This window comes from Trematomus bernacchii, unplaced genomic scaffold, assembly GCF_902827165.1.
Source record: "Trematomus bernacchii unplaced genomic scaffold, fTreBer1.1, whole genome shotgun sequence".
In the NCBI taxonomy this organism is placed as follows: domain Eukaryota; kingdom Metazoa; phylum Chordata; class Actinopteri; order Perciformes; family Nototheniidae; genus Trematomus; species Trematomus bernacchii.
The window spans coordinates 2,709,380-2,726,531 of record NW_022988097.1 but is presented as its reverse complement, the minus strand read 5'-3'; the positions used below and the strand labels follow the sequence as shown (position 1 = coordinate 2,726,531).

The window sequence follows — 17,152 nt, the reverse complement described above, 5'->3', positions numbered from 1 at the left end:
CATTGTTTGAGTATCCTGGACATTTTCCCATTTGTACATCCACATGTCCATAACGGTCTAGAAAATCTCTGCACAGGTCCAAAGTGTATAACCAGTCATTGTATCAGTCCATACCCAGTTGTCCAGAACCAGTGTACAATCAGTTTTATAAGATGAATCTGCTTGTCTGTGAGAAGTCTGCATTTAATCCAACCATTGAGAATCCAAGGCTTATGCAGTCTTCAGGCAGTCCTTTCTTCATGGCGTGGGATAAAGTTTCTCAAGTCTGCAGGCATTCCCTAAGCAGTCCCTCCTTAGAAACAAGGCTGTACACAGTCCAAACACCCAATAAGGAACCAGTCTAAACCTTTACCAAATCCAGTGTTAAAACAGTCTGTAAACCGGTCTGTAATCCGGTACCAGTTGCGCACTCCCTCTACCAAATGTCAGAGCTTAGTTCTCTGCTGGTGAGAGGTACAAAGGTGCTGTTCATGTGGAGTTCTGGTTTCTTCCCAAGCGTACTGCTCTGATGCCCCTGGAAAAAACACAGCACAACGGTGATTAGTAGGAATCTCCTTAAAACAACGACTCCTGGCAAAAATATACAATTAAAACCCGGGCTGCATTAATACAAAGCTCTAATGCATGCCAGAAGTGCACCATGCTCACTGTATTACTGCATATGACAGCTATTTCCCAGTGTTTTAAAATAAATACATGTTTTAGATTGGATAATATGAATATACTATTTTCTTTCTACATTTGCTTTTATCCAAACAGACCTCTTGTTCCCCAGTGAACAGCTTTGAACCCCTGGGGAGAAAAGAGGGTTTTTATTTTTAATGTGATAGGACATGCAGATAAACAAAAGCATGGACATTCAAGGAAAGGATACACTGTGTAGGTGTTGGATGGTAGGAATTGCAAACAAAATTATTGATCCTGTCTTTTTCTCCCACCTGTCCATTCAGCAGTGTCATAGGGATGTTGCAATAGACGTGGCGCCCCCCGGGGCCCAGGGTGGAGAACTGCACGGTGGAGGGAGGTGGGAGGGGAGGCGACATGGAGGGCGGCTGTGGGGGAAGCTGGAACTCATAGCTGCGGCAGAAGTGCCTCATTTGGGCTGCTGTGGCAGTGTGACCGCCTCCCAGCGGCAACGTCATGTGGTTATAGTCCGGGATGTCCGTCCCCAAGGCAACCTGTAGTGAGACAACACAGCTCTTTAATTTTTTAGTTAAGGTAATTATATCTCTATAATTCCAAAACTACTGCACTGAAAATTTGAAAAAGACAAAGACATAAACTCTGTTGAGACTTCTCAACAGATATTTTTTCAGCGGACATTTTCATTTCTTGAACTTGAACAGATTTTTCCGTTCAAAGGCTGTCAAATACCGGCTGATGGAAACAATCCAGGTCACCACTGGTTCTGGAAACATGTCGACTCAAACACGCAAAATGAGTTTGAAGTAACAAACATGCAGCAGCTTACCTGATGATGTCCATGGCGACTGTCATTTTGGGGCGCCAAGGAGGCGGAGGTGGTTGTCATGGCAATGGTGGACACAGTGGTCTGTAGGTCACCAAAGAGACCCTGTTCGCCGGAGTCCATCACCTGTTAGCATGGAAACAGTTATATAGCTTTAACGATGCAGATTTATACAATTGTTTGTGTAATCAAGGATATTTAAACTGATTTGGGAAATTACAACAGTAATAGGAAACATATTGGAATACATGTTTATGTCAAAAGATAAGACTTTTTTTGTCTATGCTCCCATCATTCTGATTTGCTCCATAATGTATAGAGTTTTACTGTTGCCTGTGCAACACCCTCCTACGCTTGTTGTTTATTCGTAATCCTGACAAACATTCAGACCAAACCAAAAAGAAAACCTCCTTTGCCAAGGTAGTTAACCCTAATAGTTCATAACTAAAATATAATTCAGTCTTGTTTGAGTAACATTTTTAGGAAAGTAGTATTTATTTTTATCTTCAGATGGATTGGAGACCTTGGTGCATACCACAGGTTATTTGAAATCAAAGTCAAAAACTTTTGACAGACAGATTAACACTTTTTCCTTTGGGAATTGTTTACAGTCAGAACTATTTGAACCTCATAGCCTTATTATCTAAATCAGGGGTGCCCACACTTTTTCAGCTTGGGAGCTACTTTTAAAATGACCAAGCCCAAATGATCTACCTACAGGGCCGCCCCTGCCCAATCTGTGTCGTGAGCGGGCGGGGGGGGGGTGCTAGTGGACTAAACGGTGGATAAACTGTGGCGCGCTTACACTAATTGCGCAGCATAAGTGTATAATAGTGCGCCGCATTTGCGCTTCAGATGAGGATGTGAGGCCCCCTCATAACTGCATGAACCCGTATGGCACAATACAACTCAGACTGGCTTACCTGTACGTCAATCAAGTGGCAAAAGCCATAGTAAGGATGGATGATAGGCTAACTTAAAAAAAAAAAAGAATTTCTTCTTTTTTTTTCAATGCCATGCAATCTACCCACACTACCCTTGCGATTGACTGGTCGATCGCGATTGACCGGTCGATCGCGATCGACGTATTGGGCACCCCTGATCTAAATGGATTAAGTTAATTTGGGTTTGTTTGAAGGTCCCTGCGGGGTATTCACAGTCGAACACCATAAAAAGTGTTTCTTTTAAAGCCTTCAAACCTCATATTAGTACAGGATATTATGTGAGGATGACATCATAGCCCCTGTTTGTCTCCTTTGGTCTGAAACTATTTAGCTAAAGTTCACTTTATCGTATTTGGGTATTTAGTTCATTAAGGTCACTATCAAATGTTAAGTGAACTAGTGAGGTTCACATTGACTCAGGCAGTCCATAAATGTCAACCTCCAAGGTTCTGGTGGTGGTGAGGGTCAGAACACAGCTGATCTCCATTCAGTGTTAGTTGCTGAGCAAGATGGATGGCTTGAATTCTTGAGAGTTCCCGAGCCAACAAATTATAAAGTGTGTTTCTTTGCCCATAAATTGAAAAACGACTTGACCTTTTCTTCTCGTCTCCTTGCTACATAGCGTTATAGGAGAATGAATATATAGGTGCAGGCATGAGTTCTAAAACCTGGCAATGAGTTAGCATTTTACCACTTCAGGTTACCTTGTCTCAAAGTCAACAGATGTTTGATCACATTATTGTAAAGATAGAAATAAGTTCTGTGGTTACACCTTAAAAGATGTTCACGTTTAGGTATGGGACATAAAATATGTCAGTAAATACCCCACTAGTGAACGTCTGAATCTTCTATGTGTCATGAAGACAACCGTTGCTTACAATTTCGTATATGAAACTACTAAACGTCATCACTCCGAATATTAGCCACCTTTAGCTTAGTAGTGTTCATATAAACGTTAGCTTTTTACTTCTGGCAATTGCATTTAGACTTAAAAAATCATACAAATTGTGTTAATTTGAGCAGAATATCCTGCAGGAGAACATATCTTAGCTAATCAGGTCATACACCACCTGAAGTGTTAACACATGGTAAACGTGAGTGAGTGTGTGTGTGTGTGCCCCCCAGGGGATCATCAGTAAATGTGCAGACTACATTAACACAGCTAGTTCCTTAAGCTCCTGGACATGCCATGGACACAGTGTTGTTCTGCTAATGCATCGTCCATGAGTAGGAGGGGAAAGGTTTCAGTGGATATTGTTTAAGATGTGCATCTTCAACAGTTTTTTTTCCAAACCATTATGTTCTTTTCTTAAAAAGTAATGTTGTTTCCATTGTATTACTTTTTGTTGGAAAATGTAAAGGTTTGTAGTTCTGCTCATCCAGACAGTGCCGGTTTGTGCAGGATTGTGAAAACATATTTGATTTTAATTTCTGGTAAATAGCAGTGTACCTGGCGTCTGGACAACGTCTCTCTGCGTTTAGCAGGCATATCGTAGACCACCTGTTTCCAAAATTTAGATGACAGCTCATTGCTCTTAGGACCCCTCCACTTGATGATGGATAAAACCTGAGGAAAGGGAAGAGATTATTATTATTCCTCCTGCTGTCTGAAGACAAATCACACCCTCCCTCTATTTAGCCCTCCCTGCATACCTTGATTGTGTGTTTAAGTGCTTCCACCTCTTGGTAGTTGATGACATTCTTCAGGTCTGCACACTCAATCATGATCACCTGGAAAGAATCACAGAGGTGGAGGTGTTTAAGAAGGGAGAACTAAGCTGCTCTTCAAAGTGTTGTGCAAAGTACTTCACAACTTCTCTAAACCAGGGGTTCCCAACCTTTATTGTGCAGATACATTAAAAAAAAATCGCGGACCGGTTGTCAATTTTAACTCATTTTAATATTTACTCACCACCAGCAGGTAGCAACAGAGGCTAATTGTATGTAACAGCCTGAACAAATACTAGAACAATATGCATCCAAAACATATTAACAAAGTTGAAAAAAGAACCGGTGTCGTTTTTTGGTTTTTCGGAAAACCAAAAAACCGACGTTATTCAGTTTTTAAACCAAAACGGGAAAACAGATAAATCAACGTTTTGGTTTTGTTTGATTTACGGATAATCCAGTGAATGCTGGGAAAACGAGGAGAAGGCGTATTATGGTGTGTGTGTGTGTGTGTGTGTGTGTGTGTGTGTGTGTGTGTGTGTGTGTGTGTGTGTGTGTGTGTGTGTGTGTGTGTGTGTGTGTGTGTGTGTGTGTGTGTGTGTGTGTGTGTGTGTGTGTGTGTGTGTGTGTGTGTGTGTGTGTGTGTGTGTGTGTGTGTGTGTGTGTGTGTGACACTGGCATTTGTTTTCAGAAGATATTATGATAGTGTTGTTCGTTCCGGTGCACTCCGACAGCATTTAGCACTACATCGAGATTAAGATTAAACTAATTTATTTTGGGAACAGCCACATATATGGAGTTAGCCATATGTGTGTAAATTACTGTTCATAAACATTTGAAAACAAATGCCGGTGTCGGACAGACACAAACACACCGAACACACAGAGCTGAGCTGAGCAGAGCACATACACATCATGCGCCTTGGTGACTGACTGGACATCTCCTTCATAAAACTAATAAAAGGGGGAGTAATCGGGCAGTTCGATGTGTGTAGAGATGTGTGTAGAGGTGTGTGTGGTTAACACGTAGCAGCCTGCAGTCACTCTTAAGCTGTTCTGATGAAGTTAAACACAGCGAATGCGGTGCGTAAAAAGGCACAGCTCTTTACCCGCTGGTGCTGCACTTCTCAGAGGCGGAGTATACGTCCCGCTGCCTCCTGATGCTGCAGCCATTTCATGAAGTGAAGGAGGTTTTCCTTCTATAAAACAGCTGCGGGCAGCAGATACCGTGAGAGTCCCGGACATTAATTCATAGATCAAGGCAGACTGGTTTACTCTCCTGTTTTGCCAATCCGGTGCTTAAACAAATAGCTCTACACCCCTGGCCGACATGTCCTTAAAATGAAGTCCGAGTTTGAAATATATCTCAAATAATGTATGCACCACCATTTCCCCACATAAACATAACAGTCTGCAATCAAACGGTTGTCTCCTGTGCGCTCCTCTTCCTACTTGGCGCACCGGTAACATGCTTGTGCGCACAAGAGGCTGAGACCTAACCCCTAGATTCCACCGGGTCAGTCTGCGCCGCGGTTTTGGTCCGGCCTCCTCCGGCGTCATACCCTACCAGGCACGTTTCAGAAGCATTTCAGAAGCGGAGCGTCTTGCCTGCCGGCTCGCAGTTTTTGTTGATTTGGGCATATTTCCTGGACAGGCTACTTTGTACAGACAAAGTTAATAATAACTGTAATATTCCAGTTATAAACGACATGAATCAAAGATGTGTTGCTGTATTTTAGTGGTAAAAAAATGCATTCATCATCATAATTATTCTATATATATAATTTACACAGTGCCTGTAAACCGGAGGAGAACGCTGGCATTTCTCCTCCTACTTGAAAGACTACGGAGGGATAGGGTCTGCAAAATGTGTTTGTGTGTGTGTATATATATATATATATATATATATATATATATATATATATATATATGCTATATATGCTCTGAACGTTCCACTTCCTGCCTGCCCGACCTTACGTTACGGCTGCGCCGCGTCAAAAATAGGATTCATCCTAATTTTAGAGGAGCCCTGCGCCGAGCCGCTTCTGAGCCGTAACGCGCCGCGTGTGGTGGAATAGCACCCATTGACTAGAGTGGCCGCGATCGCCGTGAGCACCGCGGCGCAGCCGTAACGCGCCCGTAACGCGCCGCAGACAGACCCGGTGGAATCTAGGGGTTAGGCTGAGCCGCCGAATCCCTCGGAACATCATAAAAGCCATTTTCAACGGTTTTCTGGTGAAAGATTAACTAGCTACTGGATGAAATTATATGACTGGTGGCATAGGTGCGAAAATTAAAAAAAATATTATTGGGAACCCCTGCTCTAAACAATGCAATAGTTCCGACGTTATGGTTCTGCATGTCTCTTATTTTTGTACTTCCTGTTTCCTTCCCATGTCATACCTTGATCTCCCCGGTAACCAGCATGGAGTGGAGGCGTGTCTCTATCTGAAAGATGCTCCACCCTCTTTTGGCCACAAACTCTGGAGTCAAAACGATGATCAGACGTCTGCTCTGCTCCACGCTGCGAGCCAAGTCCTCGATGTAGGCTGGGAGAGAGACACATGGAGACAAAGGGAAAACTAAATAGAGAGAAAGAAAGGGAAGTTTTAAGAATAAAATGAAGATCAATACATCGTCTGTTTTCTAATGAACTTGTTTGGAATAAATGTTAAAGACAAGAAACAGTTCCAAAACAAAAGTAAATATTTTCCTTGTTGTTTTTCTATCTGATTTAAATACAAAACAGGATTGACAAAGTAAGCATTTTTTCTCATAATCATCATTTGACGGAATGGTGTTTAGAAAATGTAAAAATATATGCTAACTTGCTTGACATTAGAAGATTGATATAAACCTTAAAGTGGACCTATCATGCTATATTTAAATGATATATTGTAGGGCCATACCTATATAAGGTATATTTATACGTTTCTGTTTTCAAAATACCAAACAGATCATGCATTTTAGCCATGCCTCATTTCGCTCTATGTGCTGTTTGCTGTCTACTGGGCTGATTCTGTGAGCTGCAGCTGACCACGCCCCCCTGCAGGAGAGGGGAGCCGTGCTCTGATCAAGTCAAGAGGGGGAGAAAAAAAGATCTCCGTCCTCCGTGTTTTATTATATTGTTATAGGCCTATAACCAGGGGTGCACACAACTTTCTCAGTGAGGTACTCAGATGAGTACCTGGAGTCAGTGCTTGGTACTCCAACTTCTGGCGATTGTCAACGGGGGGGGGGGGTGGAGTACAGAGCTTCGTGACCGCGGAGCGTGTGTACGTTGTGATCAGCTGTTTTAGCGCAGGGCTGCTGTACAGACCGACATTAACAGCAGCCCTGTCTGTGCACACGGAGACCGACTCTGTCGTCCGGTGATCTAACCGCCTTCTGGAAAAGCTTCACAAGTACGTCGGTATGCAAATGCGCTTTGTGACACAAGTTACGGTACGCATTTCAGATTGTTGCCACGCATGCGTACCTGCGTACCAGTTATGTGCACCCCTGCCTATAGAGTCGTTATTCATTTGTTTTAAAGCTCAATAAATAACAAAGAAGACCTTTGACCGGCACTTTTCAAATTTTGTCCGGAAGATTTAAACTTTAACGGACATCTTGACCGGCGAAAGAAACTGAAACTGAAACTCTGCTGCACGGTCCCCTCGTTCCTTGGAAGAGGCGGAGAGGTGGGTGTTTGTCATCTGCTGGTGGACTAACCGGAGAGAATTACAGTGCTTGCCTCGACGGGGAGGGATTGCATTGAATTAAAGCAGCGGGAGCAAACGCTTGCCTCGGGGAGGGAGAAAAAAAGCCACAGCGGAGAATAAACAGAAGGGTAACCATGGTAACTATGGGCGGGAAGTCTTCTTCGCTGCTTTTGTGGCAGACTACAGCGCCACTTAGAGGCCTGGCATATGTACTACAGCGTCTCCAGCGCTTTCGAGCGGCAATGGCCGGCCGTGGCCCAACCCCACATTCCCCTGATAGGTGGAGAGTTGGCCCAATAGCCGTAGCGCCACTTCTGTGACGTCATTGAAGTGTTCAAATCTGGATCAGTTTTTATCAGATCCATTGCAGCCCCTTTTTAGAGATTTGGGTATGGAGGAAAATAGAGAGGGTTGTGTTTTCTGACACTTGGTGAGTTCCCTGGAACACCGGGGACACATATTCATGTATAAAAGACGTACAAAAGTGCATTTTGCATGATAGGTCCCCTTTAAGCTGGAGTCAGAATAAGGTTAGCCTAACATAGCATAAAAGCTAAAGGGGCAAAAAGCTAACGTGGTTTAGTTCAAACTGATAAAATACAACTACCAGCACCTCTTAAGCTGACTTAGTAGTGCTTTATTTGTAATTTGTTTAACATGTGTGATGTGAATGCAAATGTAAATGTGTTGTAATCAACAATTTGTGGTTTTAGAGAGAATTACGTGCTGTAACTATTTACAACCAAAAGCTGGGTGCAGTGGACTGTACAGCTGCTGGAAGTATTATCACAGTAGAGGGAGTAAGTTAAGGTGGCTATCAATGTTCTCATCTCACTTTAGGGGAAGAAGAAAAGAGGCATATGCTATTATGGAACACAAAATGTACTATCAAGTGCATAAGACATTCAAATATTGAACAGGTCCCAGGACCAATATTGAAAAAGCTTTTCTTAAAAAGAATAGCTCAACATTGTGAGATACATTGAAATTAAGTATTGGGTAACCATTATAGGTGCTTAAAAGGTCATTTATTTTTCAGGAGAGCTAGTAGTTTTGAATTTTAATCACAACTGCACTTTGACCACCCACATGTCCCTATTTCTGTTTGACTTGAAATATGTTGAGCTATTTTTTTTGCTTTGCATATCTTTCCCAAAAATGCAAAGACAAACAATAAGATTTAAAGTTCTTAAATAAAGAGGCAGAGAACATTGAACATCAGTATGTATAGTATCTGATGTATTTTTGCTGACGTCATCCTTCCCCTTTTTTGTTCAGGAAATGACTGGCAGGAGTTTACAGCAGAGTGACAGGAATGCTTGTGCAAGAGTTTTGGTAACAGCTCTTTAATGGGAGTCAGAGTTGTGCTGACCACCATCAGCTTTTACTTATAACTTATGGAAGGAAATGTGAACTCAGTGAGGTGAATACAGTGGTGCAGGAATGACTCCTGGAAAACCCCGGAAATTAGTTAGCTTTTACCACTTCCGGTTCCCTTGTTTCAAAGTCAACATTTAGATGCCTGAAATAACGTCTGTTGAAACACAAGCTTAAGAGATTTTCACGTTTTGTACTAGGACATTAGATACGTCAGTAACCACCCAAATTGTGAATGTCCGAAGTTTCTTTGTGTCTGGATAACAGAGCTTGCTAACAAGTGACTAAATTAGACTACTAAACATCATCCGTCCGAACAACAGTCCATTTAAAGCTTAGTGGTGGTGATGCACAACCATGGTACCATGATGTTGTTAGCTTATAGCCTAATGTTAGCTTTTTACATTTATGCATCAAAAATGTAAAGAGTGGTGTTTATATGTGGAGATTATTCTGCTGACCAAAACGTGGAAGTATCATAAACGTGTGTTTCCTACAAAGCTTATTTTCTGCAATATACTGAAATCCAATGAAACAGTCCCATTGTTTTTTGTCGAGAGAGCCCTTGCGAAGATAACTGCCGGGTCGTCCTACAAAATACGTCACCGCTGCACCACTCAATGGGCTGGAACAGATAGCATATTTTCAGTTAGTTGAATTTCCCAAAATGAGAAGTTAAATCCACTTCATATATCGTTAGCAATATGGCAACCATTAGCCACCTTCTAATGTCCAAAAGAAAAAACAATAACTAAAATCTGAGCGACCTATTACATCCTCACTGTAGTGCTGTTGCTTCATCCTTAGGTCTATTTGAACTCATCTTCCCTAACTGTCCTATTTACAATTATTTGGGAAAGTACGCCGTTCCCATTATTTTTCAAATTTGTAGTTCCCGAAAGTGTCTAAAACTGAGTGATCTGTGAAAAACAAATCTCCTATCTCCGTATGTCTCTCTACTGCTACCATATTTTCTTGTGCTAACTAAATTAATGACAGAGACTCTCCAACAACACATTTTGATTTCCCGCTCAATGTGAGGGGCAGAAATAGTACACTGCATCTGAAAATTTCCCTTTTTTCTCTTCTCTGCTTTTCCATCACTCTCTTCATCTTTCTCTGTCTTTTTCTCCCCCCCCCCCCCTCTGTTCTGCCCTTCCCTACCTCTTCCCGCTCTCTATTTCTGAGGATTATGTAAATCAATTAATTGAACACCCAAGCCAATGACCCCGTTGTTTAACTCTCGCACTCTTCGGAGGGCTAATGGAGTGGATAATTGAACGTGTTTTTTTTTTACCATGTTGCTCTGTCAATAGCTTTGGTAAGCATTGAAAAGGAAACTCTTTTGGGTGGCTGTTACCAACTCATTTATTTTCACAATCTGTAAACTTTCATTCATATGCAGCTTAGTGTAAGTTATGCATGTTTTGCACAGTGGACATCTGTTGTTGGGATGTTATTAGGGAACAGAGAGGCAGCCTCTGGAAATATGACTTTTCAAACCCCGCTTAGGATGCAGGTGTGTTTTTTTGTAGAGAATGTGCTGGGAGGAGGACTAATGTTGGCTTAGGGTGATTCATTATAAACCATATTTAAGTAAATGTATTCATGTATTTTAAGAGAAAATGTTGAATAGTTCAAATAACACATATTCCTTTGGAGCTTCAAATTATAAAGTTATTTTAGTCTTTGGACAGGTTGTGGTAATAAAATGCTAATGCAAAGTAGAGAATGGCTTCATATCTGAATGAATTAGTTTTATACGGCAGTGAAAGTAACCAGGCGCCTCTGAAAAAAGCTTAAAAAAAGAATAGCAGGTATAAGATGTGTACCATATCCTGAAGCACATTTCTTCAACATTTTAGCATAACATCATAAGCATGTAAGTCGCTTTGGATAAAAAGGTGGATTAAAACAAATAAAATCAACTTCCAGTTCAAAATCGTTGGGTTCCAAAAGTTTTGAAATTTGCTTAAAGCAGAATCCAGAGTTATTTTCTCGCCATTCATTTGACTGAGCCAAGTCGATTGTCACGCTGCAGATCGAAGGCGGGGCTTAAGCTCAACTCAAGGGCACATATGCTCTTTGGGCCTAGATACGGATACCTTTGCTCTTGAGAGGCAGGCCATTTTGGCTTTGTGCATGCCACTGAGCAACTCTGATAGGAATGAATGAGGTCCCGCCTCTAACGCTGTATCCAGTTCTCTTACACATCCATGCTTAATAAGTAGGGCTGTCAGTCGATTAAAATATTTAATCGCATGATTGTCCATAGTTAATCGCAAATTAATCGCACATTTTGTATCTGTTCTAAATGTACCTTAGAGGGATATTTTTCAAGTTTTGAATACTCTTATCAACATATGAGTGGACAAATATGCTTTATATGTTTGTTTATTATCATTTGAACAATGACAAATATTCTCATGAATATTAAACACAACAACCTCTGAACATTACAAATATTCGCCTCAATTCAAGCTGGAACCTCTCTCATACAATAATACAATACAAAGTGTGTGTGTGTGTGTGTGTGTGTGTGTGTGTGTGTGTGTGTGTGTGTGTGTGTGTGTGTGTGTGTGTGTGTGAAGACACTGTGATGGATCGTTGGAGCTATGTGCAGCTCAAGGCATATATGCTCGAACGGGAGCTGCCTGGACGCTGCAATCATGTTGCGCGCACTATCCGTGCTGAGTGTGCTGACTTTTCGTACAATGTCCCACTGTCTGGCTACCTGCATAAAGTCAAGTGCTCGGCGCAGTTGTCGGCGAAATGTCGCTCCTCTGTTTTCATTGAAACAGCTCCTTATATCCGTTAGCGCAGCTAGCTAGCAGCAGATGCTAACAACAACAACAACACGTAAGGTGTGCCTCGCTCGCCCCACACATACACCCACCCTCCCGGTCCTCCCGATGGCCAGTCCGGGCCTGCCGGTGAGCGTGGAAGTGTGGTCTGCCACAAGGGGGCGGCAGGAGCGGGGCTGTCAGCATCAGCTTGTAGATGGTATTTTAAAGTCGATGCGCTCTGAATCTACGGGGCGGCCGAGGACAAAAAATACACATGCGTTAATCGCGTTAAAATAATTAGTGGCGTTAATTTCTTTTTTGCGTTAACGCGTTATTAACGCGCCCTATTAATAAGATAAGATAAGAGATAATCCATCCATCCATCCATCTTCTCCCGCTTATCCGTGGTCGAGTCGCGGAGGTAGCAGTTCCAGCAGAGAGCCCCAAACTTTCCTTTCCCTGGCCACATCAACCAGCTCTGACTGGGGGATTCCAAGGCGCTCCCAGGCCAGCAAAGAGATATAATCCCTCCACCTGGTCCTAGGTCTACCCCTCAGTCTCCTCCTAGCTGGACGTGCCTGGAACACCTCCCTAGGGAGGCGCCCACCTCAACTGGCTCCTTTCGACGCGAAGGAGGAGCGGTTCAACTCCGAGTCCCTCCCGGATGACTGAACTTCTCACCTTATCCCTAAGGGGGACGCCCGCCACCCTGCGGAGAAAACCCATCTCGGCCGCTTGTATCCCCGATCTCGTTCTTTCGGTCATGACCCATCCTTCATGACCATAGGTGAGGGTAGGAACGAAAATGGCCCGGTAGACAGAGAGCTTTGCCTTCTGGCTCAGCTCTCTTTTCGTCACAACGGTGCGGTAAAGCGACTGCAGTACCGCTCCCGCTGCTCCGGCCCATCTCACGCTCCATTGTTCCCTCACTCGAGAACAAGACCCCGAGATACTTGAACTCCTTCACTTGGGGTAAGGACTCATTCCCTACTTGGAGTGGACAGTCCATCGGTTTCCTGCTGAGAACCATTGCCTCAGATTTGGAGGTGCTGATCCTCATCCCAGCCACTTCACACTCGGTTGCGAACCGATCCAGTGAGAGCTGAAGGTCGCAGACCGATGAAGCCATTAGAACCACATCATCTGCAAAAAGCAGTGGTGCAATCCTTAGTCCACCGAACTGCAGACCCGCTCCCCCACAACTACGCCTCAAAATCCTATCCATGTATATTACAAACAGGATCGGTGACAAAGCGCAGCCCTGGCGGAGGCCAACCCTCACCAGAAATGGGTCCGACTTACTGCCGAGGACCCGGACACAGCTCTCGCTTTGGGAGTACAGAGATTGGATGGCCCTGAGAAGAGACCCCCTCACCCCATACTCCTGCAGCACCTCCCACAGTAACTCCCTGGGAACCCGGTCATACGCCTTCTCCAAATCTACAAAACACATGTAGACCGGTTAAGCGTACTCCCAGGCCCCCTCCAGGATCCTTGCGAGAGTAAAAAGCTGATCCGTCGTTCCACGACCAGGACGGACTCCGCATTGTTCCTCCTCAATCTGAGGTTCGACAATCGGCCTGACCCTCCATAAGAGATAATATAGTACTTTATTGATCCCAATTCGGGAAATTTGGTTTTGAATAGAAAAGCCAGTGTCAATCGGGGTTAAAGTTGGAATATTTGAACATTAAGGGCGGCAATCAGCGACTATTTTGAGCTGTGCGCTATGCTGAGGGTAGCTCTTCCTCCTAGTCAGGTGGCACACATATTCTAGTAGAAAGCCAAAATGCAAGTATTTACCTGAAAATGGGCATAACCTCCTTAACAATTGTGGTTTTCCGTGAAAAACACTCATATGAAGCAGATGAACCTGCCTACATTCCAATCTATATTCTCCATTCACCTTCCCTGCAGCGAGCAAGGCCAGGGATGACTTTAACAATGATGGATGTGTGTGTGTGTATGTTGAGAATACTAACAAATCCTTATATTACAGTATCCACAATTTTCATCTTATGCTCTTCTTATTGCATGTACCAAAAATATTTCTATCAACACATATTAGTGGACCTGTGTGTGTGTCAGGTGACAGCATTGACAGATGGAGCAATAACAATCATATTTCCCATTCCGGTTGGACAGACAGATATCCCCAGATACAATGACAAACGGTGTGTGTTGTGTGAACTCTGTGCATCATATGCAGTGCACATGGGAATTTGTTGGTGTGAAAGTGAGATATAGATGTAAATCACGCTGTGAAAGACTTAGATTGTGTTTGTGTGTGTTGCTTTAATATAAAAAACATGAAAAATAAACGTGTGAGTAACTGTTATTTAGGTCAAGTGACGCTCTGTAGACTTAATTTTTGTGGTTTGAGATTATCACCTGAGATCTTACGCAGACATGTGTGTGTCTGTTTGTGAGTGTGTTAAAATGAGAATCACCATACATTCCTATTTATTCTGACAGTGAGGGATTTAGCGTGTTTGGGGCTATAACGGCCCATAGAGAGGGAGAGACAGAATGTGTGTGTAGATAGAGTATGGATACTTACTGCTGCTGGGTATGAGATCTCTGTCTGGTAAAAACAGCTTGTATCCATAATGTTTCTCTAAAACGTCCGGCAAGATCTCCAAAGCAAATGTTTCTTCATCGCTGCTTCCTCTGCTGAGGAGGACAAAAAACAATAACTTTAATAAGTGAAGTGTAAACTGCAAGATCAACAATTTATGGAGCTGAGGTAACATTAACATGCTCATTTTCAGGTTCTTGTCTGACTTCATGGCAATAATTCAGAAGCCATTAAAACTAAGCTGAAAGGTACAAACCCTCTGATTTCTCCTAGCAGTTTGTCATGCATTTCTTCATCATTATACCGTACATGTATTTATTTTATATCTGTCCAAAATAAAATGAATTACTAGTATGTTGTGATTTAACGTGATTATTTACAGATTATTATTGCGATTAACATGATTACATTTTTTACTCAATTGACACCAACAATAAATATCACAGAGGTTATACAATTATATAAAGGTGTGGTTTGGAAATATTTGTTTACGTAATGGTGACCAAACCATTTGAGACCCACTGAGATAACTTAGACTAACAGTAACTATCCAAACAGAGTCCTTTACTTCACCCGAGCTGTAGTTATCTGAGGCAGAGAACTCTCGCTCCACCTTGTTGTAGAAACAGCTTCTTATATCCGTCAGCGCAGCTAGCTAACCAGATGCTAACAACAATCCCTGGTACCGGTGCACTCTCTCTCGCAAAAAAAAGAGCTTGTGCTAAACACACACACAGACAGAGCCAAGCTTGAATGTGCCCCGGACTCCCAGGCCAGACCACGCCACTGACTTGCTCTTTCAAAATCAGTCACATTGTTGTGAGTCGCTTTGTTCTCCTTGTGTGCTCCAGGTTATAAATTATAATAAAATAAATGCAAAAAAAGATATACAGGTTAGGTTTATTGTTGACTCTAAATTGTTTTGGTTGTAAATCTTTCACTTTTTGTAGGCACTATGACATTGAAATGGGCTTTTAGTTTACTTTGCTACAATGCTACTGTGTTCAATATCATTGTAAACATTTAAATATAAATACAAGATTCACAATATTTTCAATATAGGAAGTTAGCATCAGAAAGGGCTCCCTCAAGTGCAATAGGATTTTCCCATTGGATTTCGGTATATGTGACCTGCTCCATCGAAATCAGTCACATTGACCCGAAGACACATTTTGAGTTGTATTACACTGTTGGAAAGAGGAGATTCCTAGCTTTCTAATGATATCAGGATTGTTTTTGTACTCCAAATATTAAGCAAAATATGTCACATTATGTAATGACTGTCACAGAGTCATCATTTTGAGAAAAAGGCCTTCAAAGTTTCCTCTTCTCTGGAATCCATCGATCTGATTGATTATTAGCGGATCAAATGATCAAAATACTACGGAGGGAAGATATTTTCGTTTGGATTACTGGTCTGGGGGAAGCTCACGAGTGTGTGTGTGTGTATACGTGTGTGTGTTTGTGTAATTTTGCGTTTGTGAGTATTGTGTTTGTTTCCCGGGGAAAACACTCACGAGAAACACCGGCTGTTGTTATGCCTGCTGTGACGTCAAGTTACGCCGTTCTCCGCTTGTAACTATGCCGTTACAAGCTTCAAAGTTGTATTTATCATCTGAATTTGCCGAAACAAGTTTAATATTCTGAAAGCCAAGACTTTGTTTATTTGAAATCAGATGAAAACAAACTGTAACGGACCCTGCTGTGTTATCTATGATTACTATACGCCTTACATTCATAATTTCAGCCGGAGGGAGGGGGGCGGCGCTGCGGAACAGCAGAGTGGCGAGTGAGAGCTGTCATCTTCCCTTTACAAGCTTCAAACATGTATTTATCGTGTGATTTTGGAAATAAAAGTTTCATATTCTGAAAGCCAAGACTTTGTTTATTTAAAATCAAACAAAACACCCGAACCCCGAAAAACTATTTTTTTACGCAAATCCACATTTATTTTGAAATGAGCCGTTGCGACTTCCGACTGATTTCGATAGAGCGGGTCACATATGGCATAAAGTAAACTCTGTGGCAAACATTGCATTCATGATACCCAGACGTTTTGATCAGAAGTTAATCCACACATATCTTCTGATTCTCAAACTTGAACACATCTTCAGTGTTGTTTCCTGGAGTTATTGGGTGTTTCAGGTCTTGCAACAGACACCCTCTTTCAGGCAACCCGACTGAGGTTAATCAGACCTCTGCGGCAGTCCTCCACCAGCTCCTGGTACTTTGTCTTCTTTCTCATGAGCTTCCTCCATCCTTTCCTTCCAGGGCACAGTGAGCTCCAGCAAGATGAGCTGTCTAGTGGCCTCAGAGACCAAGATGATGTCTCAGTCTGGACTGGTTAAAGTGTGTTGGAAAGTTCAGCTGCCTTTCAAGGTCAACTGTCATCACCCAGTCTCGTGTTGTGGAGAGTAAACCAGCAGAGTCGTCTTTTCAACGGCCACTCGTCCTCTTTGAATAACCTGATGGACTTTGCTGTAGTTTTGGTGTATCTGCTATCACTAATCCCCTTGCTTATTGCCTCAGCAATGGACTTTAGGACCTGGTCATGTCTCCAGCGATAACGCCCCTTGCCCAGTGCTTTGGAGTAGCTGCTCAGGATTTGATCGAGATTCCCTATTTTAC

General features: G+C 42.6%; 1 protein-coding gene across 1 annotated transcript in view; it reads right to left on the bottom strand.

Moving 5' to 3' along the window:
- Positions 1 to 415: 415 nt before the first annotated feature.
- il1rapl2 (interleukin 1 receptor accessory protein-like 2) overlaps positions 416 to 17,152 on the bottom strand; it is a 424,793-nt gene continuing 408,056 nt past the window's right edge. The window contains exons 11-17 of the mRNA XM_034121393.1: positions 14,507 to 14,616; positions 6,483 to 6,628; positions 4,066 to 4,143; positions 3,863 to 3,979; positions 1,472 to 1,594; positions 939 to 1,178; positions 416 to 514 (exon numbers count right to left, since the gene is read on the bottom strand). Coding sequence (XP_033977284.1) covers positions 416 to 514; positions 939 to 1,178; positions 1,472 to 1,594; positions 3,863 to 3,979; positions 4,066 to 4,143; positions 6,483 to 6,628; positions 14,507 to 14,616 — 913 coding nt within the window. The remainder of the gene's footprint in view (positions 515 to 938; positions 1,179 to 1,471; positions 1,595 to 3,862; positions 3,980 to 4,065; positions 4,144 to 6,482; positions 6,629 to 14,506; positions 14,617 to 17,152) is intronic.